Source organism: Tiliqua scincoides, chromosome 4, assembly GCF_035046505.1.
Source record: "Tiliqua scincoides isolate rTilSci1 chromosome 4, rTilSci1.hap2, whole genome shotgun sequence".
Taxonomy (NCBI): domain Eukaryota; kingdom Metazoa; phylum Chordata; class Lepidosauria; order Squamata; family Scincidae; genus Tiliqua; species Tiliqua scincoides.
The window spans coordinates 180,057,405-180,081,160 of NC_089824.1; the positions used below are offsets into that span (position 1 = coordinate 180,057,405).

The following is a 23,756-nucleotide window of genomic DNA, read 5'->3' on the forward strand; positions in this document are numbered from 1 at the left end:
CTGCAATGCAGCCCCAAGGTAAGGGAACAAATGTTCCCTTAAGGAGCTCTCTGTGACTGCCCCGCCCCCCACTGCAGGATGCAGTACATGCCCCATGGCACAGCTGCATCAGCACTGGAAAGTTGGATAGGATTGGGCCCGGTATTTCCAGGGGTTGTCCAAACTCTCTAGGCTGGAGCATCTCTGAGGTGCTCTGAGGTGGAGCATCGAATGCCACCCTCTGCTGCCTGGCTCGGTGGTGAGACTACACACACCACCCCTTGTGACCAATGTCACTGTATTTGGATTTGAAAAGGGTGGAAGAGATGAAGAAGGTGATGGATTTTTCCATGACATCACCCTTTTCATTCCTAATTCATACTGGTGGAATCCAAAGAAAAATGTGATATTTTGAAAACCTGGCAAGAATAAAAAAGGAATCAGTATTCCTAAGAATACTATTCATAAGAATTCCATTTTAGGTTTTTTAAATTAGAATCCAAGGCCTATTAACCAGAGGAAGGTGAAAAAAAGCACCATGGCTGTACATGCTGTGGACAAAATTCCCAACAATCAATTTTGAAAAGAAAGACTGATCAGGACCTTACTGATCAAACTGCAAGCAATTTGCAGGAAGATTCCCCAGAAGAGGAAGTCTGCCATTCAGCAGTACAGGCACATTTTATAGTTGTTGTTATACAGCATATATGCACTGTAAGGTTCAGATAAAAGAGGAAGTACAGAGATAAGGAAAACATGTTTTCCCTCTACTTGTAGTTTCATGTTTTCGCTTCGAGGGAAGTAAGGCACAGATATTCAAGAGATTCTAAATCACAGGAGCCCTCTTACCCAATTCTTACATCTTCTGACAGTTAGCATTACATCTTAAGCAAGGCTATGGCCATATCAGCAAGGCTTTGTCCTGTGCTGGCCAAACTGATCCTAGTACAGCAAAGGTTTGGGGCTTGCTTCCACAATGCTAAATTCAGTCATTTGTATAAAGTACCAGAACGGAGCTCACAATCTGTTTACACAAAAATTCACTTCCGGGTTCTTATCAAGCTTTCTTTGTTTCCAACAGCCTATTTTAGGGAGGGAAGGGATCTTTACCATGCACTCCCCAAATAAATACAGCCGACAACAGGTATGGAATTAAAATGGGCCACTATTATTAAAATACCAAACATTGCAACAGGGCAACAAAAGGGGTTAAACAAACCCATTCCAAGTGTGGGGTTCTAGGCGGGGGAGACTAGGTCTCCCAGTCTCGTAGGACGTCTACCCGAGTCCAGACGTAACTCAATTGTTATTAAGCCCGCCTCTCAACATTGCCCGAAGAGGGTAAGTCAGCAGAACTGCTATGCCTTCAGGTCACCCCTGCAAGGCCCCCAAGTTCAGGCAAGGGGCTAGCCAGCCTACCTCCTCGAGCCAGTCAGGCATCATGGGAGCAGTTCTGGTTCACCCCACGTCCATTGCTGACTTAGATTGGACACCAAGAATGTCTTCTGCCTACCCACCCCGTACTTCTACCGCCAGTGACCAGGGTATTAAATACGTACATATATCAAGAACCCAAACCCACTCCACAGCCAGTCTGGTGTATGCACAAAATCCACCATCTTAGAGCCAATTTAGATGGTGACTAAAAATTCCTACCCAGCCCTCATAGAACAACCAGCTAATCCCAGACTAGCTATAGGGTTCGGGTCGCTTGTCAGGAGCGGACTGAGCAGACCCTTGCACACATGCGCCTGGGCTGCTCTCCCGTCCCACCCCCTTCAGTCAGCCAGCCAATCAGCTGGCAGCAAACCCCTGTTGCCAGCTGATAAGGGGGAAAGCCTGGCAATCACTGTACTAACAGCCCTTACCATGCACTCCCCAAATAAATACAGCTGACAACAGGTATGGAATTAAAATGGGCCACTTTTATTAAAATACCAAACATTGCAACAGGGCAACAAAAGGGGTTAAACAAACCCATCCCAAGTGCGGGGTTCTAGGTGGGGGAAACGGCCCTAGCCGTCAACATTCCCCAGTCTCATAGGGCATCCACCCGACTCCAGGCGTAACTCAATTGTTATTAAGCCCGCCTCTCAACGTCACCCGAAGAGGGTAAGTCAGCAGAACTGCTATGCCTTCAGGTCACCCCTGCAAGGCCCCCAAGTTTGGACAAGGGGCTAGCCAGCCTGCCTCCTCGAACTGGTCAGGCATCATGGGAGCAGTTCTGGTTCACCCCACGTCCATTGCTGCCTTAGAATCGACACCCAGAATGTCTTCTGCCTACCCACCCTGCACTTCTACCGCCACAAGGGGAGGTCAGCCTACCGCTTGGCCTACCCTGCACCCAAAAAGGTTCTCAAGCCCTGTTGCAAGTTTGTTAAAAAGAGGCCATAACCCATAGGGAAAAGATGCACTCCATCTCCACAGTAAAGAGTAGGCTGCCCTAAACAAATTCCAGGATAATGGATAGCCGTTCCCCTGAGCTCCGTGATGACCCTGCCCAGGTAAGCATTAACTCTTTTGCGGGCAATGTCTATTCTTCTAATGCTGCGCGCCCACCCCCAAACCCTCCTAGGTAGCATATCAGACCACAGGATAGTAATCCCAGGGAACTGACTAACAAGCATTGTAAAATCCCTGTGGGCCTGGAGCCTCAAGGACATAGACGTCCTCTGGCCCAAGTCATTCTTGCCTAAGCGGACAACGATTACCTGGGGCAGGGGGTTGAGTGCAATAAAATCCAGAAAGTCTGGGAAAAACTGACCCCAACACATACCCCTCTTGGTCAGCCAATCAATGCACGCAACATCACCCAACTCCAGCTGAGAGCTGAAACTGGATGACATGGTGTGCTTCCGCCCCCCCCCCCCAAAAAACAAAAACTATGGAATGTCCGCAGATCAGGACCCTGGCTGGGCACCTCCCTCGCGGACCTGTTAAAAGAAAAGCACATGGTGAGGTGAAGTCACTTAACACCCACTTAGAATAGCTCACGGCTAAAAAGGTATAACAAATTCCCTCAACCTTGTGAGGAATACACATTGCCCCACCCAAATGGGTCTGGGCAAATACTTGCGTGGCCAGTAACCTGGTCATTACAAACACATTGCCCCATCCAAAACAGGACTGGGGGCAAACACGATCCAGGCCTGAGCCTGATCAACAGGCGTCCTTATAGACCAAAGACGGCACCTACACGTCGCGCCAATGTGGCACAGCACCTTGGGATAAATGCAACTGCAGAATAACTACCCCCCAGGCTCACCCAGGGAGTCACAGCCTATTCTAACAGGCCTAGCGTTAACGAATGTAGTGTTTAAACGCACGAGAGCGCCATCTGCACTTGATTTCCTGGGGCGAAAAACCAATGCGAGCCGCTGCTGATGCTGCCTCAGTTCTAAACGAATGAAGCCCGTATAGCTCTGGCTTCAAACCCAAGTGAGCCAATGCCCTTTTAAAAATGGCCCGAAACTGATAAATCGTGAGGGTGGAACGACCCAAATGTCGAAATAGTGGACCTGCTCCTGGAGGAGCCAACAAGGAATACTGTTCCATGGCAGATACAGGGCAAAGGTACCACATAGAAGCCCATTTAAGCTGAATCCACTGCCCACGCCCCATCTGGTCAGTCTTGGACACCCTCAAATGAAGAGACAAAATCCCCCCCCCACTCTCAAAGAATAGAGGCAGGGCACCCATTAGGTGGGTTAATAATTGCAAAGACACTAGCCTTGGCAAAGGCTATTACATCTGTGCCTATATGCACAGGGCTACTGCACCTGGTAAACGTGCAGCTGCACCACCTGTTAAGCAGGTTACTAAAGGCATCACCCCACTTTCGAGGAGTAGGGACAGCACACCCGTTAGGCAGGTTTGGTAACAGAACACTCCCCCCCACTCTCAAGGAGGCAGCACACCCACATTAGGTGGGTTAATAATTACAAAGACTGTAGCCTTGGCAAAGGTCATTGCATCTGTGCCTATCTGCACAGGGCAGCAGAACCGTCATGCCTGTTAAGCAGGTTACCAAAAGACCTCACCCCAGCCTCAAAGAGTAAGGGGAGCAAGCCCCTTAAGCAGATTATTGACAGGACCTCCCCCCCCCCCCACTCTCAAAGAGTAGAGGCAGCTCACCCACTAAGTGGGTTAATAACTGCACAGACTCTAGCCTTAACAAAAGGCCCTTGCATTTGTGCCTATCTGCACAGGGCTACCACACCTGGTATTAACATGTAGCAGCACCTCGCTGCAGGAGATGCCTCCCACTAAAGGGTGCCAAGACACTGTGTAAGCAGTGGAGCCATGAAAGCCAAGGGACAAACTAAACAAACTTCATGGTAATCCCTTGTACATGATGTTAGGCAATAAGCCTGTGGCGATCAGCCACGACAGGGGCAGCTTTAATAAATTCCCCTTGGCACATTAATTTGAAACCCCCCCCCCTGGGAAGTCCCGCCATCCTGATGCTCCCTACTGGCAGGAACTGATGGCCTGTGTCAGAGACCGATGACAGTGGGTAGAAGTCCAAGTGCCAATGTGCAGCAATTAGACAAAAAGCTGACTTGGCATGGACTAGGCAACTATACTGATAGGGAATACCGCCCTCAACTGTCACCTGGGCCCCCTTTGGTCAGTCTGACATCTGTAGGGATAAGGGTAGAATATTAGAGCCCACGTAGAATCAATATAGCGCAGTGGCACCCCCAACTTTAGCATCAAGACTCACTAAAATTAAGGCTATGCCAACCACTCAAGCCTCCGTGGTTATAACGCTTATTTGCTCCTTCCCAATTAGTGGTTTGTTTCAATTTTAATGCATATAGCCCAGCCACTTGACAGTTTTATGACCCATCAAAATTGGGTTGGGACCTATTGTGGGTCATGAAGTCACAGTTTGTGAACCATAGTTAAAGAATATTAGTGACAAGCCTGAAATAGACCTTATAGAGCATTAATGCCCAGCCTGCAACCTTTGCTGCAACGCAAGCAGCAACTGTTACCCTGCGTATGCCCGATCTCGTCTGATCTCGGAAGCTAAGCAGAGTCAGGCCTGGTTAGTACTTGGATGGGAGACCGCCTGGGAATACCGGGTGCTGTAGGCTTATACCATAGTCTTTCGAGACTGAAGGTTGCCAACCAAGTCAGGCAAGCGCTGGTCCATAAGAGCATCTTTCCTCAATCCTTCAAGCATCTTTCAAATCCAAACATCCTTGGTGTAGCCTCTCCACCCTAAGGTTGCAAGCAGAAGGATGTGGCAGCCAGGTGGGTGCTATTTGACCTAACTGCCAGCCCCCTTTTCCCTCGCTCAAATAGGAATGACAATGGTCTGAGAGGGTTAAAGCCCGCTTTTCCGGGAGGGAAGCAGACTTTTAAAATATGCTGAAGGCACCAATTCCCTCGTGTAGCTGACTCAGGTGAATGAAACTTGAAATGCCCAGGTAGAGCCATAAAGGCATGCACTCAAGACCTCTTGTGGGCTTCTGTAGCTAGTAACTAAAAACACTCCTCCTGAAAGTTAGTGTTGGCAGTGCTGTTATGTATTCCCAGAACAAACCGGGTTGAAACATTTATGACAATAGTCAGGTACAGAATAACAAAGCTCTGACCAGATTCCTAACCTGGGGCGACCTGAAAATCCGGTGATTAATAACATACACCATTGCCTAGTTGTTGCACTAGCAGTGGGCTGAATTTTGGCAATTTCATCAGCATTAAGGCAATCACCATAGGAGAAAATTCCCAAAAGGTCATGATTGTGATACCCTCTTCTTCACGATTGGGTGACCAAGAAGCTGCACCACCAGTCCTAAATCTATACCGAGAAGCAGATGCCACCCGCATCACCAGAACAGCCTTATAGCTCCGCTATCCCCAAGTTAGGCGCTCTCTTAAAATGTTATGCTTTTCATTCGAGCAAGTCAAGATTTGAGCAAGTGAAACCACCTGTGCCTGTCCTCTCACATAACACTATCACCCCATGAGAGGGGCAATGTAGGAGCATTGTCAACCCACAGATTGGGAAAAATCTGTGGGGGAGGGGGAGGGATACAGGCGATGCCTATACAACTATCTCCATTAACCTGAACCGCTCCCAGTAATTTCTCCCCACCGTTAGCTTCAAAAGCGAGTAAGAAATGCTCTCAAAGCCCTGGGGTTGCAAATATCTCCACCTTTTACTGAGAGCAAGCCCCACCAACCAAAACGGAGCCTGCTTCCACGAAAAAAATGCACAGGACTGGGCTCTAAGCTCATTTTTCTCATCAGCTGACAAAATGGTGGATGAAGGGGGAGTAGGTAAAGGGTGTGGTGGCCACACCCCTCATAAGTGTACTCTTTCTGAGATGCAACCCATTGTGCTACAGTCTCTAAAAAAGGGCTGCCAAGCCAGCTGTTAAGGCTGTGCTCAAGTCCTCAATGCTTCTGCCTGGCTGTAGGTGATGTCACTATAAGCAGCAGGTTACGAAGGGGGGGGGAACTTGCTCCTGAATGTTTTGACACCCACCTCCATTCCCTGAACCTGCTGTCTGGGGCGCTTTTCCTTTTGATGGGCTTTGAAACACGTGACGGGTGCCTTCAACCCACTGAAATGCAATCCCGAGCCGGTCCCCTCAGAAGCGAGTCCCACCATAGTCAAAGGGGTGGCCCTTCCAGAAAAGTGTGCACAGGACTGCGCCTCAAAACGGACCATAACAGCTTGGAACTAGCCACCTGATCTTCCTCACCTGAAGAGGAAGGAGGGGGCAAAAACAGGAGGGGGCCTTGGCAATCTTACTGCCCATCTTCTGCGCCCTCACACCCAGAGGTCCCCTTGAATGAGAAAGTGTAATGAGGGCCCACCACCCCCGAGTGTTCTTGATTTAACAAGTAGGATACAGCAGCCCTTTGCAGGGCACTAAAGACTGGCTGTCGGGAACTCTTCTTGCACCACCAGCAGCCAGAAGCTCCTTGCTTCCTTGCCTCCCATGCCAGCTCCAGTGCTTAGGCACGAGCAGGGCAGACTACGAAACTGGGGGGGCGGGTGGGAGGTTGACGGAGGAATCACCACCCAAGCCCCCAAAAGGGACCACCAGGTCCTGAAGGATCAACCTGGGGGGTAGTTATCCCACACACCCCAGGCACTGTGCCCATAAGGCTGAGGGATGGGTGGCAAGCCTCGGAGGGGCAGAGTGCGAGGAGGAAAATGGCGCCGGGCTCTTACTGCCGCGTGGCGCCACGCGGCCTCAAAATGGCCCCAAAAGATCGCCCCCAGATGCCCGGCCGCCTAGCATGGCTGAAGGAGGCTCCTGAAAGGGCGCAAGGCAGGGGGGAAAAAGGCACCTGGCCTCCACTGCCACACTGCACCACACAGCCACAAAAATGGCCACTGTGATGCTCCGCGCTCGCCCCCACTTGCCCCATAGCCTGCCGAGGCTGTAGAGGCTTGCGCCGCCACCCGCACCACACACTAACAGCCCTTCTTGTTGCTGGTTTTGGTAGGCAATTGGAACTTGGATCCACTTTAAATCATGCAGAAATCTACCATAGATGACCTTCTGCCTGACCCTGCTTTAAACCATAGGCCTGTAAGTCTTGCAAAGCCAAGAGCTGTAGTTTAACTCTGGCTTACAAACCATGATGTTGAATCAACGTTAACATCCAGGTATATAAATCAGAGTTAAGGCAGTTACCAACTTCGCACAAGTTGTGGAGTCAAGGCTGAAACAGATCAGGATTCCCTGTCATGTGAGCAGAGGAGCTATGGGGAGACAGGAGTGTGAAGGCTGTTTGATCTCCTAGCCATGTTCATGATCCTAACTATGGTTAATGAATTCTCTGAACTGCTGCCACCCCACTGTCTCCCTGGTCTCTGATCAAAGTACATCTCTCATTCTCCACGTCTTTTTGGATGCCACCTTACTATCTTCTATTCAATATTTCAGTAAAAAAAAAAAAAAATCTTCCCTCTGAGCAATAATGGAGGTCCTTCATCTACTATTATGCCTTGCTGAGCCAATTCGTATATTTTTATGTCATCCTTCTTTGAGTTTTTTAAATTAAGAACCAGGCTAAATTGCAGAAAGACTTTGCAGTGACCTAACAATCTTTGCTCTTGGCACTACTTCTTGTCTTTTAAAGCCTTGAGCCCCTAGATTAGGTGTCTTGCTAAATCTGAGCTGCTAGTTCTGATCTGAAGTCATGCTGAAAATGCCCAGGTCAGCATCTAACAGAGCAGAATAATACATTTTTACAGCTACATTTGAAACTTAACAATTGGTAAAAATTGAGCACTAATAATTTTGGGGTTTTTTGCATGCATCCACCAATGCAATTTGGAAGAAGAATCTTTTATTACGGTCACTGACCAGTACATAAAATATAAAACTATGCACTTGAAAATATCAGTGCACAAGGAATAAAATTTAAAAATTATACAATTAAAAATATTGAACTAAACAATCACTGTCTACAAAAGACCCAAACCCATCACCCATTCTCAGTGGCAAACTTCCCAACAAAGGCGGCAACTCTATTGAATTTAGTCCACTTTCAGTATCAGTGTCCTGATGCGTATCGCTGAAGCAAAGAATCTCGCAACACTAAAAGTAATAGCTGGACTTGTGTCAGAAAGCAACAAGTTCATATATTGTTGTTGTGTGTGTCCCAAAAAATGGATCAGCAATGGAGTGATAAAGGTGGCACGAATATTCCTGTAAAAGGAACAGTGAAAAAGCACATGTTCGGTTGTTTCGATATCTTCTGATCCACAGGGACATAGACGTTGGGACCAAGGTATCTTTTTGTAATGTCCCTCTGACACTGCTGAGGGGAGACCTCGGAGGCAGGCCAGTGTAAAAGCTCTTCTATGACCAATGCAATTTGAATTAAAGTTTTTAATTCAGGATTTCCCCCCTCCCCATACCCAAACGAGCCTTTGATACGCCGCACAAAAAAATTTCACTTCAGCTGCACTGTGTGAAACAACAAGGAATTTCCAAGCGGAATATGAACATGAAATAAGAACGTAAGAACAGCCCTGTTGGATCAGGTTCATCTAGTCCAGCTTCCTATCTCTCACAGTGGCCCACCAGATGCCTCAGGGAACAATGTTTTTGTTTGACATTTTAGATCAGTATTTCGTAAACTGAGGGTTGGGAACCACCAGGTGGATCATGAGTCAATTTCAGGTGGGTCCCCATTCATTTCAATATTTTAATTTTAATGTATTTGACTTGATGGTAAGTGATTGCATTTGGGGAACTGTTACAGACCTGTACTTTGAACAGGCTACTCTTCTATGAACTATAGCAAATACAGTGAGATACAAAAATGAATCATTCTGTGGGTGCATTTTCATGTTTTACATGAATTTAAGCCTGTAATAATATTTTATACATTTGCAAAATCTGTCATCAAAAAACAAACAAATAATCTGGCTGACTCTTCACTTGGCTTTGGGCACCAGCCTCTAGCAAAAACTTCTAGGCATTTAAAGGTCAGGCAGATGCTTTGGTTTTTGTTACTGATACTGCTGACAATGATCATAATTATATCAAGCCAGGCTAGAAACACAATCAGATATGGAGATTTTCCAGGTGAGAATATTACCTAAACACTTCCACTGAAAGGAAACAGAATGCACCTTCACTGTAACCTTACTGAGTCTGTGAATATTCCATCGGCCTGATTCAATGCTACACATGTGGAAACAACATTATCTGGACAAAGTGGACACCACAGGAGGAGAGGATCCCTAAATCTGGAGAAACAATTCTATTTGTTTACTTCCATCTCTTCACTGGGATGAGAATAGGGTGTGTGTGTGTGCTCTCCACCTGCATGTTTTTTCCATTTAGATATTTCATGTCCATAAATCCTATGTAGGCATACAATGACACCCAAACCTTTCATAGAAAATTCCTTCCATGATATAGGGCTCATTTGAAAGCAGACATGCCATGTGAAGTCCTTTTATAAGCATAATACTTATGGGATGGAGGGTACACATTGAGTAAATGACTGTTATCCTAGGAGCTCATACGAGAAACCCGTTCTCTTTGTGGATAGTGACATGTTTCATGTTCTCTTTATTTCAGTAACACCACTTTAACCTTGTTGAAATCCTTTCTCACTAATATTGATAGTAGAAAGCTATAGGCAGGCATTCTATCACAGTGTCATGAGGAAGGATTATATGACACCCCCCCCCCAGTAAAAAAAAACAGGAAATTATTTCCTTACTGCTTGCCCACCTATGGAATGCTGCAACAGTGACAAGAGGTCATTTCTCAGAGCCAGTGTTGTTTTTTGCTCTTAAATGTAGATCTGTTAACATTTCAGGCTGCCATATTCATTTTGCTAATGACTCCATAGCAACAAAATCAATTTTCCCTTAAGTGCTACTATGGAGAATACAAGTAGGGAATCTTAGAATCAAGCTGGGTTCACTGCTGTTCAATTTATCAACATACATGGCAAGTCTCTGGGCCAGACTCCAACCTTAAGCTATGCTCTCATTTGAAGCTGAACTCCACATTCAGAATGAATGTAAAGTAGAAAGTTGTAAAGTAGAACTAGAAGCAATGTATTCTCACCATGAATGCATGGTGAGAATACATTGCTTCTAGTTCTACTTTACAAGCCAGTATTTGTATTTCACAGTGGCCTGCATCCCCTATCAGTGTTTCTCAAGCCACGGGTCGGGGCCCACTAGGTGAGTCACGAGCCAATTCCAGGTGGGTTGCCATTCATTTCAATGTGTATTTTATTTTTAATATGTTAGACTTGATGCTACCATGATATGTGACTGCATTTGGGGAAATGTTACAGATCTGTACTTGTAAAAGGCTACTACATATATGCTTTTAACAATGATAGTCAATGGGTCTTACTCCTGGGGTAAGTAGTGGATAGGACTGCAGCCTTTGGGGTGCTCGGGGAATTTTTTATAACACAGATCAGCAATTGTTTGGGTGGGTTAGGAGGGTTCTTCTTTATTTAATTTTTTTTTAACATATACTTATTGTTAACTTTTAATTTACTTACAGAGAAATCCTAATTAGAAGGGTTGCAAAAGTGCCATAAAGCACATTTGCGCCTCCTCAGGAGGAAGCTGCACCAGCGCTCAGAGAGGCACTGGAGAATGGAGGCTACATCCAGCCTCTGTGGCAGCTTTCCCCTGGTAAGTTGTGTTGGCCAAGCTCAGCTGACACAGGGGTCTGGGGAGGAGGCAGGGAGGAGGAGGAGGGAGACATTCTGGGGCAGGGTTATGTTATGCCGGATCCCAACCCTGTTCTCCAAGCAGTGCGGAGTGGTTTCAAGCTGGTCCACTCTCCCTGGACTTGTGCCACCTCAGGAGGTGCTCCTGCGGGGCTGCAGTCCAAGGAGGGGCTGCAGTCTGAGGAGACCCACAGGGGTTGCAGTGGCTTTCCCAGAGGTAAGGGGAAGAGTTTCCCCTTACCTCTGGCTGAGCCACTTTGGGCACCTATCCTGCACTGGATGCAGTGCAAGCCTCTTGGCTTGCCTGTTCTAGCGCAAGATAGGATTGCGCCCGTAATTTGATTTTGCCATATGGTGATGTCACTTTCTGTCATGACATCACTTTCAGGTTAATGACATCACTTCCAGTGGGTCCCAACAGATTTTCATTCTGAAAAGTGGGTCCTGGTGGTAAACAATTTGAGAACCTTGCCCTATATGAAGAACCCCTGCCCTACATTATTCCATAATGGTTTCTTGGTTTTCCTTTGGGCTGTGCAGAACTGCTCTTTGTTTTGTGATAAGCATTGCACAATGTTTGAACACCTGTCAATGTGCACGAATTACGATGGAGATTAGAATAAGTTATTGCATTTTGGAAAAACAACCTTGGACAAAATGGTTCAACATTTATGGTATCACAACTACCTGAAACAGAATACTTAACAAAGTTAACATACAGTGACAATGGATTCTTACAAGGTGAATCATACTGTTTTCAGTGTATCCCTCAAAGAAAATGTGTATCGCCTTCCTCCCTCACTGATTTAGCAGGTTAGTTTGCATAGTGGAAGTGCACAGTTGTTTCACTGTATTATAGAATAATTCCGCTAAAGTGCAAAAAGGAAAAGAAACCAAGCAGTGCAAATTTACTTGAATGACTGTGGACAGCAGATCTGCCTCCAAGCATTAAGTGGGAACAAAGCAGTGAAACATGAAAGTGCCACTTTTTCAGTCATTTTGCAAAGTATAATCTTACTTTAAAGGTTTCAGGTTGCCTTCATTCCGATATAAACAAGCAATTGCTAGCAATGCGTTAGGGTTCAAAACCATAGGTTAACATCTCGTAAAAGGTATGATTTTAACCTACCAGAAAATACTTGTTAACTAATGCATTAAAAGCATTGTATCCCCTGGGGGCTGGGGACAAGAATCGGCCCTCAGTTTGGCTGTACTTGTTGTAAGAGGCGACTAAACAGCCACCGGGTAGATGGGACTCGTTAGCCTGGGAAGGCAGCTCATCTGAGAGAAAGAAAACTCTGATCCCAAACCTCCACTGCCTTGTGGCTACATCCAGTTATGGAAAAGGCTTCAGGAGTCAACCTCGAGGCAAAATCCGGAGCCGGAGTCCCTGAGACAGTTTGCGGCTGTATACAGTCACGCTCTGGCAACTCCTGCGACACCGCTGGAACCAACCCGTATTGGCCTCTGCCTTTCCATTGGACCATTTCAGCGATGTGGAGAGGGAGGATTTGCTGCATGGGTGAGAGTCTATCCTCCATACCTACTTTACCCAGGCTTCGCGCACTGGAGAGGACACTCTGTTCCAGAACCACCATTCGGAGTGCGATACCATAGTCTTCCGAGACTGAAGGATGCCAACAGATAAAACCACTGCCGGGGCAGCCTCCTGCATTTGCATCCCAATACTGAGCTGCATGTGGCAACCATGTGGGAGGCTGATTGTGTATTTCCTTCTTTGACAGGCACTAGCTAAACAGAATAGTACTGTTCTTGCTTAGCTTCCAAAGGCTATGTAACTCCTATCAACAATGCATTGGTATGAGAGTATTTTGATTAAAAACCGAGGCAATTGTAAGAACAGCTTTGCTAACAGGGTAGTGCTGAAAGTGGAAATTCTTGTTGAAGCTTCTGTGACCCCCATGCTCCAGGAAGTACTTTTATCAGAACAACGGCATCATGCTTTGACCACAAACAGCATGTCCTTTTCTTTGGAATGACAAAGCAAATCAGCCTGCTGAGCCAGTTGGATGTGTGGAATCTAAGGGTGCAGCCCTAACCAACATTTCAGCACTGGCATAGACGTGCCAGTGGGGCACATGTTGCATACTGCAGTTGGGGGACAGTCATGGAGGCCTCCTCAAGATAAGGTAAGGTTTGTTCCCTTACCTTGGAGTTTCATTGCCCTAATCTCGGTGCTAGAAAGTTGGTTAGGATTGTGCCCTAAGTTGTAGAGCAACAACAAAACAATGTTGCATTTGTACCATCATGGATATGCTTAGCAAGAGCAATCCCTCAAAGTGGCAGAATACATTTGCTCATTGTAAGCTAACTAGAAAGAGGTTAACAGAGGCTCTGTCAGCTACAGAGGAGTGGTTGGAAGCAGTGAGGAGATACACACAGAGGCCAACTTTCAGGGGGGCATGACTAGGACATAAAACATTATGCAGGGGATGGATAGAGTGAATAGAGGATTGTTCTTTTCCCTCTCACACAACACCAGAACCAGGGGACATCCATTAAAATTGAGTGTCAGGTAGTTAGAACAGAAGAAAAGAAAATATTTCTTTACACAGTGTGTCATTAATCTGTGGAACCCCTTGCCACAGTACATGGTGATGGCAACTGGCCTAGATGCCTTTAACAGGGGATAGAACAAATTCCTAAAAGAAAAGTCCATCACATGTTACAAGCCATGTTGGGTACGTCCAACCTCCAGGTTTTAGAAGTAGGCTACCTCAGAATGCCATATGCAACACAGTGGCACCAGGGTGAAGGTGTCTTGTGTGTGGCATCTGCTGGGCCACTGTGAGATACAGGAAGCTGAACTAAATGGTGTTTGACCTGATCTAGCAGGGCTCTTCTTATGTTCTTACTTTTCAAGGCCTGTAGCTTCACCAAATGAGTTTTAGGAAAGGTCTTTTCTTGGGAGGGAACTGAGGGTGGAGAGATAGCATTAATATATATATATATATATATATATATATATATATATATATATATATATATATATATATATATATATATATATATATATATATATTTTTAATGCCAGGTCTTTAAGAAAGCAAAGCTGCCTGCAGCCCTCACTATTTCCCTCATGGACAGATTTTTAGGGGCCATCAACAAGATTGAGGAAATAGCTCTTCTGAATATCTTGCCCAGATCAATGAAGATATTTTATAATACTCATTGCAGCAGACAGAGAATAAGGATTCCCTCCAGAGTTCAGTACCCAGCTCCCTCACTCATCCACTTCCTTACACTGGTCTGGACAAATCAAGTGTTCCCTTTTCTTTCCCTGCTGGGGTAACAAGAGTAGGCTACAACAGTGGGGAACGTTGACATAATCGTTTGCAAAGTTCAAAACTGACTCCCAGAGCTCAGCAAAGGGAAAGCAGACAGTGCCTATGGACTGGAAGGAAAATCCATCCTCACTACAGCACAGGAAAGATAAAAGATAATCGCTCCCTTTTGCCACCTTGAAGAGCCGTTTCTTGGTTTTGTATAAAGCTATTTAAAGCTTTTGCTTTGTCTCCAGTCCCGAAAACTTCTCCTTGGGCATCTTTACTGCTGAGTAAATGCTTTGAAGTTCAGACAGCACAAGCCACCTGGTGTCGCTTTGGGTAAAAGGCACCAACAAGACAGAGACAGCTTCCAGTTAAGCCCATCTCTTTTCTGCTACTGAGCAATGCTGGGGTACATGTCCATGCAACTCATTTGTGTATCTTGCTTTATGTTTCATTTGTGTATCTTCCTTTATGTATATCTTGCTTTATGATATCCCTCAAAACATGCACATGTGTTATTGCAGCCCTGTGTGTCTTGTTGACTAAGATGCAGCAGAATTCTTTTATAAAAAGAAAAGGAACTTGATTTTGCCTTTTATACAAATGAGGGTCCAATCTGATATGGGTCTCATGCTGGCAAAATTTGTAATCTGTGCAAGTGCCCTGCTGTTCTGCAGACAGCTGCTGCCAGCACAAAGCCACTGAGGCTGCACAAGGACAACGGTCTCCAGAGTTTCCACTGTCCTCTGCCATCACTGGTGGGGATGGAACAGTGCACAGAGTTGGCCAGGCCCAGGTAAGTTTGGAGGTGGTGGATTTTGGTGGCAGTTGTGCAAGCTGGATCCTATCCTATCCCCCTTTCCAAGCCTGGACCCAGCCCCCACAGTCTCCTCAGACTTATGCCAGCTGAAGAGCTGGTGTTGGTTCCAGGTAGAGAACCATTAAAGACCACTACAGAGTGGTAAGTAAAAATGTTATTTACTTACCTCTCTTGGCTATCTGGTCTCCTCCCAGCACATAGCATGCAGTAGCACTGCATGCTCTGGACCTGGGGGGTAGAAGCTATGTACATCCCATATTTTCAAAATGTTGGTGGATTATTGCCCTCAATGTAAAACAGGAGAGCATTTCCTTGATCTCATGGGTTGTGTCATGTCTCGGTTTCCTTCTCCAATATGCTCACTTTCAACTATCTGAAGAGGGCACAGCTCTTCTCCAGCACTGACCATAAATAATCTCTGTCAGTCTTAAACCCAGAAAAGATATACAGGTCCAGCATATTTATACACAGATTTTTTTATACACGGATTTGACTCAACACGAATGGCCCCTGCAAATGAGAAGGAATGTGCTGATCCCTGGAGAAGGGGACAAATGCACCCCTTTAAAATCAGTTTAAAAAACTGAACAGTCCTTTAACAATAGCCTCCTTAATGAGAGAGAGGGCAACTGGCTGACAATCCATCAATCCTTCTCTCTCTAGTGGACCCGTCCCTTCCCCCTGAAAGAAAGGTGATCACTTTGCATTGGTGAAGGAAGGGGCTAAGTGAAGCGCCTTTGTAAGTTCTTGGAGGACGACTGATTGATGGATTGTCTTAATGACTCTTATCTTACATCACAAAGATCTGAAAGGCTGTTCACCAGAGCAAAGATCACCAGATCACCAGAGCAAAGAAACTTAGTTTTCTAAATTGATTTGCTATAGTGTATTTTTTGCCATCTATGTGAGTGCTTGGAATGGAACCCAAGCAAATAATGAGGCTCAACCTGTACTATCCACAAGATTACTCCTGAAGTTCTCAAAATGGGGCGTCATGATGCCCCTGCCTGAGAACCTCAGTCACTGGCCCTTTAAGGGGTGGGGGAAGGGGGTAGGCAGCGATGCGATCCCCAGGATTGTGTCACTAACAGGGGCGAAGATTTCTTTTATGTACAGCCCTCCATAAGGCTCCCTGAGTCTTGCAATACTGAGAAAAAGTGATCGCAACCACTTACAGTTCTGTGATTGCAAACCGGAAGTGGTCTGTGATAGCTTATTTTCAGTATTCTAAGACTCGGGGAGCCCTGCAGAGGGCTGCGCAGGGCTCCCTGCAACTCCTGAACTTTGTGGCACCCCCTGTAAATAAAAGAAATCCCCCTTCCCTTCCTCTGCAGGAGTTTTACTCCAGAGAAATTTGAGAACCCCTGGATTACTCCAATAAGAAACCCACAATGTGGACTCTCAGGTTCAATTTCTTTTAGTGCAGAATGACCAGTAACTAAGCTTCTCCCATATGCTCACCCACCTGCAAAGTCTCAGTGAGACATTGATACTAGTATATGGAGCAAAACTGTGGCTCTCTCCCTCTGTCCCAGACACTGGATGAAATAATCAGCAAAATCTATATGCCAATAGTCCTCAATGGAAGCTAAGATGATCCTCTGCTGCAGTGACTACAGCTGTCCATATCTCACAGAGCTATTGTTATGGTTTTCTCTAGAATGATCTCTTTATTTAAAGACTGCTCCAATCTTCTAATATCATTTTGCCCTCGGGGACCCCAGACTGGGGACCCCAATCTGGCCCATGAGGAGTTCGCAGTCTCCAATGAGCCTCTGGCCCTCTGGAGACTTGCTGGAGCCCGCGCTGGCCTGACACGACTACTCTCAGGGCGAGGACCAACTATTTGACGTCTCGCGTGAGCTGCTGGCCAAGGACCCCCTCGGCTGCTTCCTGTTTCACGTCTGGGAAGTGGCAGCAGCAGCAAAGGAAAGGCCAGACTTGCTTTGCGTAAAGTCTTTTATACACCTTGAACTATCATGAAACCTTCATTCATTCATACAAGTTCTATCTCTAATATATTCATTTATGTTAATTTATTCCAATTTTAAATGTAAATTAATTTTTTCCCCTGGCCCCCAACAGTGTCAGAGAGATGATGTGCCCTTCCTGCCAAAAAATTTGGACACCCCTGATGTAAAAGCAATGCAATCTTACCAACTATACATGGATACATTCCATTTATTTCCGTAGCGCTTATGCTTGAGTAAACAGATGGCGCATTAGTGCCTAAAGATACAGAACCCAATTGCTGAGAGAAGATGATAGGGATCATTATTTTTTTTGCATCAATCAAATATGTGCCATTTACTGTCTTCCCAATAGAGAAACAAATGTGGTCATTTTGTTTCTAAACATAACTTCATTTTTTACTTGAAAGTTTGCTGCACTACCTGTATGGTTCATCATCAGCAAAGCTACTCAGGCTTTGCTTTTCACCATGGGAAAACTTTTGGTTGCTGTGCAGTGGCAGCTAAGGGGCAGCTAAGGGGGTGCAGAGGGTAGCAAGTGTACCAAGATACAGCTTCTGGCATCATCAGGAGCTGGGGGGCAACATCGTTTACTACGCCCACGAGTGACTTACATTGGGCTGCTGCAGTCCTGCCAGGCACATTGGACTGGGGGGGGGGGCAACTGCTGTTATTGTAGCGCACACACACGTAACGTACATTTGATTGCGGGCCCTGCCAGCAGCCGAGTGTAAGTTGCACACGCATGCAGCAACAGGCTACACTGTTGCCCCCAGCACAAAACAAACAGTCCAGTCATGCTGAGGCACTTATAAAAGCGATGTGACCAAACCACTTGTTGTGGGTGGGGGGGGGCAGTGTAGCTTGTTGCTGCATGCAAGCCTTATACTCTGTGGAGGAGCGGTATGGGCTGTGCAACCCCATCTGCCTCACTGCCGGGGGCTTTGTGGGCATCTCCACTGGGCTCTGCAACTTCCCCCCCCTTCCCGGAAGTGAGCCCCACCACTGAGCAGCCCAGCAGGGCTTCTATCAAGGTAGTGTGCAAGGACTGTACTGCCCGACTCTGCCCTTCCATCTACACTCTGGGAACCCAAGGTGACCAGGCTTGGGCAGGCGGTGCCCTTCTCCCCAGCTGTTGGGCTGGCTCAGCTGCTTGGAGGAGGCAGCCTCGCATGCCCACCTGTCAGCCCCAGCTACCCTGGATCAACCCCCCCCCCCGGCAGAACTGGAGAGGCGACCACTTGCCTTCCATCCACCAACCTTCCCACTTTGTGCATTGGCTCCAGAGCTGCAGGCTGAATGAAATTTGCATACGTGCCCAGCAATAACAGTGAATGCCTGTTGCCCCCACATAGTCCAGTGAGCCTGGTGGGGCTGCAGCAACCCAATGTAAGTCGTGCACAGGCGTAGTTGCTCTCCCCAGTAGAAAACAAAAAGTGGTCTGGTCAGAGGAACCAGAATAGTGGCAGCAGGAGAGGAGACAGGAGAGAGGGAATGGAGATAGGGAGCAATCTCTTCCTTTGGAGAAGTGGTAGCACCTTATTGCCCCTTGCTCCAGGTGCTTGGGGGTGAGTAGGAGGGAGCTGGTGCTGGGGGGAGGTAGTGTGCAGCTGGGAGGGGTGGCAGATTTTTTATTTTTCATTTTTTTAAAAAGAAGTTGGTGTAAAATCAAAACCTGGAAGTGACATCATTTCCGGGGCATCACTTTGAGCATCGCACTGGGCAACAGGATTGTTAGCTATGCCACTGTTGCTGTGAGACGGTACCATAAACATAACAGCTGAAATCGCTGGTGCCCTAGCTCTAAATCTAGTGTCCATACCTCAGAAACGTTGATCCGTCCCTCCTGAAATGAACATGTTGTGGGATCATGAGTGCAGAGGTTTCGATATTTACACCAGTGGCAGCGAAAGGCACTGTTCACGCAGGACAGGCACCTACCAAGAAAACAATAAAACACCATGTTATGAGGACGACAGTATTTTTCTATGTGCCTCAGTCTGGGCAGTTTTGCTTATTATTACCAAATAGCCAATAATAATAGTAATAAGGGTAAATGAGCAAAATTTCGGGATACACATACCAAAAATGCTCATTAAAACATCTGCACAGATGGTTAAAAAGAATGAACACTTTTTAAAATGTATGATTTACTGGTTGGATATTGTACGCATTCTTACATATTCTACAATGATTATTAGAATCATTATTTATATTTCTCTCCTGTCCTTTCTCCAGGAATGCAGAGCCTAATAAATAATAATAACAGTATTTACATACCGCTTTTCAACTAAATGTTCACAAAGCGGTTTACAGAGAAAAATCAAATAACTAAATGGCTCCCTGTCCCAAAAGGGCTCACAATCTAAAAAGATGCAAAAAGAATACCAGCAGACAGCCACTAAAACAGACAGTGCTGGGGTGAGGTGGGCAGTCTCCCCCTGCTAAAAAAAGGAGCACCCACTTGAAAAAGTGCCTCTTACCCAAGTAGCAGGTAGAGCCTACAAAATCCTTCTTACTCCCTGCACATTTCATCTTCACTGAGGTAGATTAAGCTGAGAGATAGTGACTGGCCTAAAGTCACTCAATGAGCTTCATGAGTGGAGTCTTGGATCTGGATTTTCCCACTCCTATTCTGGCATTCTCTAACCCATATGAAATACTGGGTCTCTTGCAGCATTGACAGTTTTGTATCTTGTTGCTTTTAATGACAACTTCTTCTTCCAAATGTCTTTCTTCCTTACTGTCAGCAAGTGTTAAAATCTAAATCAACACACAGATGGGCAGAGGGAGACACAACTCAATAAATGAATCTGAAGAAAATGTCAAAATAATTAAGAAAAATTATTGTTTGTGAACTATAGATGTATCTACAAACCTATTCCAGTGGATACCTATATTGTATTTATAAAGCACCTTCTGAATGTTCAAAGGACTTCACATAAGTTATCTCAGAAAACCTTAAAACCATACTGCAATCAGTATTACTATCCTCATATTGCAGATGTAGGCTGAGAGTAGGTAGATTACCTAAGGCCAGCCAGTTAATGACAAAAGTGATATCTGAGCCAGGAACTTCCTGGTTCACAGCTCCTAACCACTACAGTACAGTTTATGTGCAAGGATATATGCTGAAAAATAGACACAGATTCCACTGGATATATACAGAACAAAAAGAGATGGGAGCTTACCACAAAGGTAAAGTATCTCATCCACTGTGGTTTCACTGCTTATTAGAAACTCTTAAAGGCAATTCAGGCAATCAGCTTTTTCACCACATTGTGCATAGAGGTACATCCTCACACTGATGTTGAAATGGGCACTGAATAGTGCATCTAGGAACCAGTGAATTACCAGTTCAAACTGATTGGCCTGCAAAGTCACCTTTCCAGAAGCAAAGTACTTACTCAGCCAGGAGCACAAGCAGTTAATTTGTAGGCATGATATATCTATAAACTTGGTCCCAATCCAGAGTACATCAGCTGCACTAAGTCACATTAAGAGGCTAACCATGTAGTATTGACAGAGGATTTTCCTCTTTGATCGTTAACGAAGTGGGTTCTTTCTACCTTGGCTTCTCTGTTCTCAGCTAAGATTTATAATACAAATAACTGTTCAGAGAAACAATTACGTTCCAGGTCTCAAGTGAGATGTCTTCTGGTTGCTGACGGTTGCTGTAATTTGTACTTTCTCTCCTGTGAGTTTCAAGCTTCCCACAGCTGCAGGTGGCCATTGCACAGGCAGGTCACTTACCTGGAGTTTCGAAAGTTGCTGCCTATAACTGGTAACTGACAGCAGCAGCAATAGTTTAATGCCATCTAGTGGGTCAGCTGGAGCTCAAGCAAAGACAGAGATGATCATATCACTGAATTGCTCCAGTTTCTGCCCAGGGCTTTGGTTAGTCTCTGCAATACATGCAATTTTTCTTCCCCTGTCACTGTGATGGCGTTTTTAGTTGATGTTTGCCTTGGGATATTTTGAGAGCAGCTGCTCCCAAAGGGACAGAACTCTAAACAGCATTTGAATCATGAGCATTTTTGCTTCTGGTGCACTGAAGAGTAGTTTCTTCCATTTCTAATAATAAACAGTGTGGGAGAAAAAGGGGAAGTTTATATCTTGGCTAACAGCATCCATATGGCATAAGAGTTCAATTCCTTTGTGCTCCTTTCCCCATTTCAATGTGTAAAAACCTCTAGTTTTGTAATGCAACTTAAGGCCAGTATGAACCACTGTGATATATTAGGGCCCAACCCTAAAGAGTGTGTGCTGGCTCACCGCTGGTGCGCACTGTTGCAAACATGACAAAAGGCATGTTTGCAGAGCCCAGCACTGGTGGAGCACTGGACCTCCACCGCTTGAAGGTCGTCACGTGGACCACCAGGCAGCGGAGAGGTAGGTGGGGGCGTGAGGGGAGGTGGGGAGGAAGCGTTCGGGGGCAGAGGAAGGGGAGGAAGGCTGGGGAGGAGGCATGCAGGGGGGAGGGAGCAGCGCAGGAGGGAAGCAGGACCAGTGGAGCTTTGCTCCACCAGAACCTGAGCCTCTGTGTCAGGCCACCCACCCGACACAGAGGGTCTAAATTCTACATCAACCCATGGGTTGTTGTAGGATTGAGTAGCCCTATTGTGGGGCTACTCGCTTTACCCAGGGGAAGGGGATGAAAGTCCCCTTCTCCCAAGGAGGTGGCGGCAGCTGCCTGGGGCATGCTGGATGCAGCAGCAACCATTTTTGGCGCTGCTGCAGCCCCGCATGCCTGGCAGCTCAGGATTAGGCTGTTAGTCTCACCAGTACCACCACAAAATTTCACCTAACCTAGGGCCTGATCCAGAACCAGGCGCACCAGCATACTGCTGTGGCAGCCATTTGGCTGCTGCGGCAGACTCGTGCACCGGGCAGCTCAGGACTGGGCTGTTAGAAAAAAAAATTGTAACCTACTAAGAATTATATAAGGAATCTCATCACCTGACAGAGGATTCTGCAACATCAGACTGCCAGTATTTCATCCTTACTATGCCAAAACACACAGTTACCATCTTAAAATCTCAAGTGTAGTTTCCTTTTGATACTTTTATCATGACCTTAAAAGTTAAATAAACTTATTCTAATCATACACATGCAAATCTGAGCACAGCAGGAATATTAAGCAGTATAAGCATATCTAATTACTCATTTATTTGACCCATTTCTCCATTTCTGTACTAGGGATCTGAGAAGCACCCGATATTCAGCTCCCATTTTCCAGATGAAAAGGTCTTTCTCAGCATATTCATGTTAGATTGAGGGAGCAGTTCCCATTGCTGTTTGAGCATTTGTACTGTACGATGCTCCAATGCCAGCTTCCAATTTAAACTGGTTGTAGCTTAATGGAATGCCTGCCAGTTCCCCACCTCATGAAATCTTAAACCAAGATTATAATGTTATCTGGATTTTTGAATGACAAGATATCTTTGCTCTATTAACTCTGCAAAACCTTTACTTTTAGAAAATGCTAATCTCTTTTCAGGAAAGATAAATACTTGGCCATGGGTGGGGGTACTTGCAAAAAACAAGACTTTAAGATCTGCAAAACCAACAACCTGATCTTAAGGCTTAGGTGGCAACCCCATGCACACTTCCCTGGGAGTAAGGTCCAGCGAACACAATGGGACTTACTTCTGAATGAGGGATTGTGCTATAAGTCTGTGAATATTTAGGTATGTATGAGCACAACACCACAGAACACCATTTATTGGTTACTTATTTATTTTACCCACTTATATTACACTTCGCCAAAAACAACAAAGCTTGAAGCAATACAGAATTATTAAAACTATAATTTTGCACTACTGTTACACTCCTCTGTCTTTGATATCTAATCATTGCTATACTAGCTTTACTTACAAGACAAATAAGTTTTAATATAGAGGTATAACTAAAAACTAGATCTTCTGACAACCTTGGGAAACACCTTGTTTTGCTTAGTACAGTTGTGAGCAAACAACTATACAATCATATTGACTGATACAGCTCTCATAACTGAACATCTTTGTTGATACTTTTACCCACATTGTCTTGATTTTCATTTCTATCACTCTGCACTGAGATTCTTTCCTGCACTTCATTCAAATCTCATATTAGTGCCAGAGCCTTTATTTTAGGATTACCAGATACAAAGGGGGACAAAGTGCATATAGGGAAGCTCCTGTATCCATGGTTTCTGTATCTGCAGATTCACTTATCTGCAAATCAAGTCCACGGGACCCCTGCATGTGTGCCCCCCACATGCGTCCCCTTCGGAAGTGAGGGGAGCTGCGCTCCCCTTTGTTCCGGGGGGTCCTCTGAGCCCAGCAGAGGCCACACACGTCCATCCACAGCCTCGGCTGAGCTCAGACTGAGCCTCAGAGTTTAAAAAAAAAAAGTCACTTCCTGTTTTTTCATAAAAGCAGAAGTGACTTTTTAATGCCTTATAAGGCATTAGGAGACCCGGGAAAGCCCTCAGGATGGATGTACATAGGTTCAGAGGAT

The 23,756-nt window shown here is 45.7% G+C and overlaps 1 protein-coding gene and 1 pseudogene across 5 annotated transcripts in view; one reads left to right on the forward strand and one right to left on the reverse strand.

Annotated features, from left to right (window-relative positions):
* PLXNA2 (plexin A2) overlaps positions 1 to 23,756 on the reverse strand; it is a 481,295-nt gene that overhangs the window by 147,060 nt on the left and 310,479 nt on the right. For 4 of the 5 annotated variants that reach the window (XR_010794406.1, XM_066626224.1, XM_066626221.1 and 1 more), the window contains exon 9: positions 19,078 to 19,192. Coding sequence is in view for 4 of the 5 variants with exons in the window: in XM_066626224.1 (XP_066482321.1) it covers positions 19,078 to 19,192 (115 nt within the window). In the remaining variant the exon portion in view is untranslated. Of the gene's footprint in view, positions 1 to 2,846; positions 2,913 to 19,077; positions 19,193 to 23,756 lie in introns of those variants that run through there. The other variant, XM_066626225.1, reaches the window with a different exon arrangement.
* LOC136650471 (5S ribosomal RNA) lies at positions 4,962 to 5,081 on the forward strand (annotated as a pseudogene).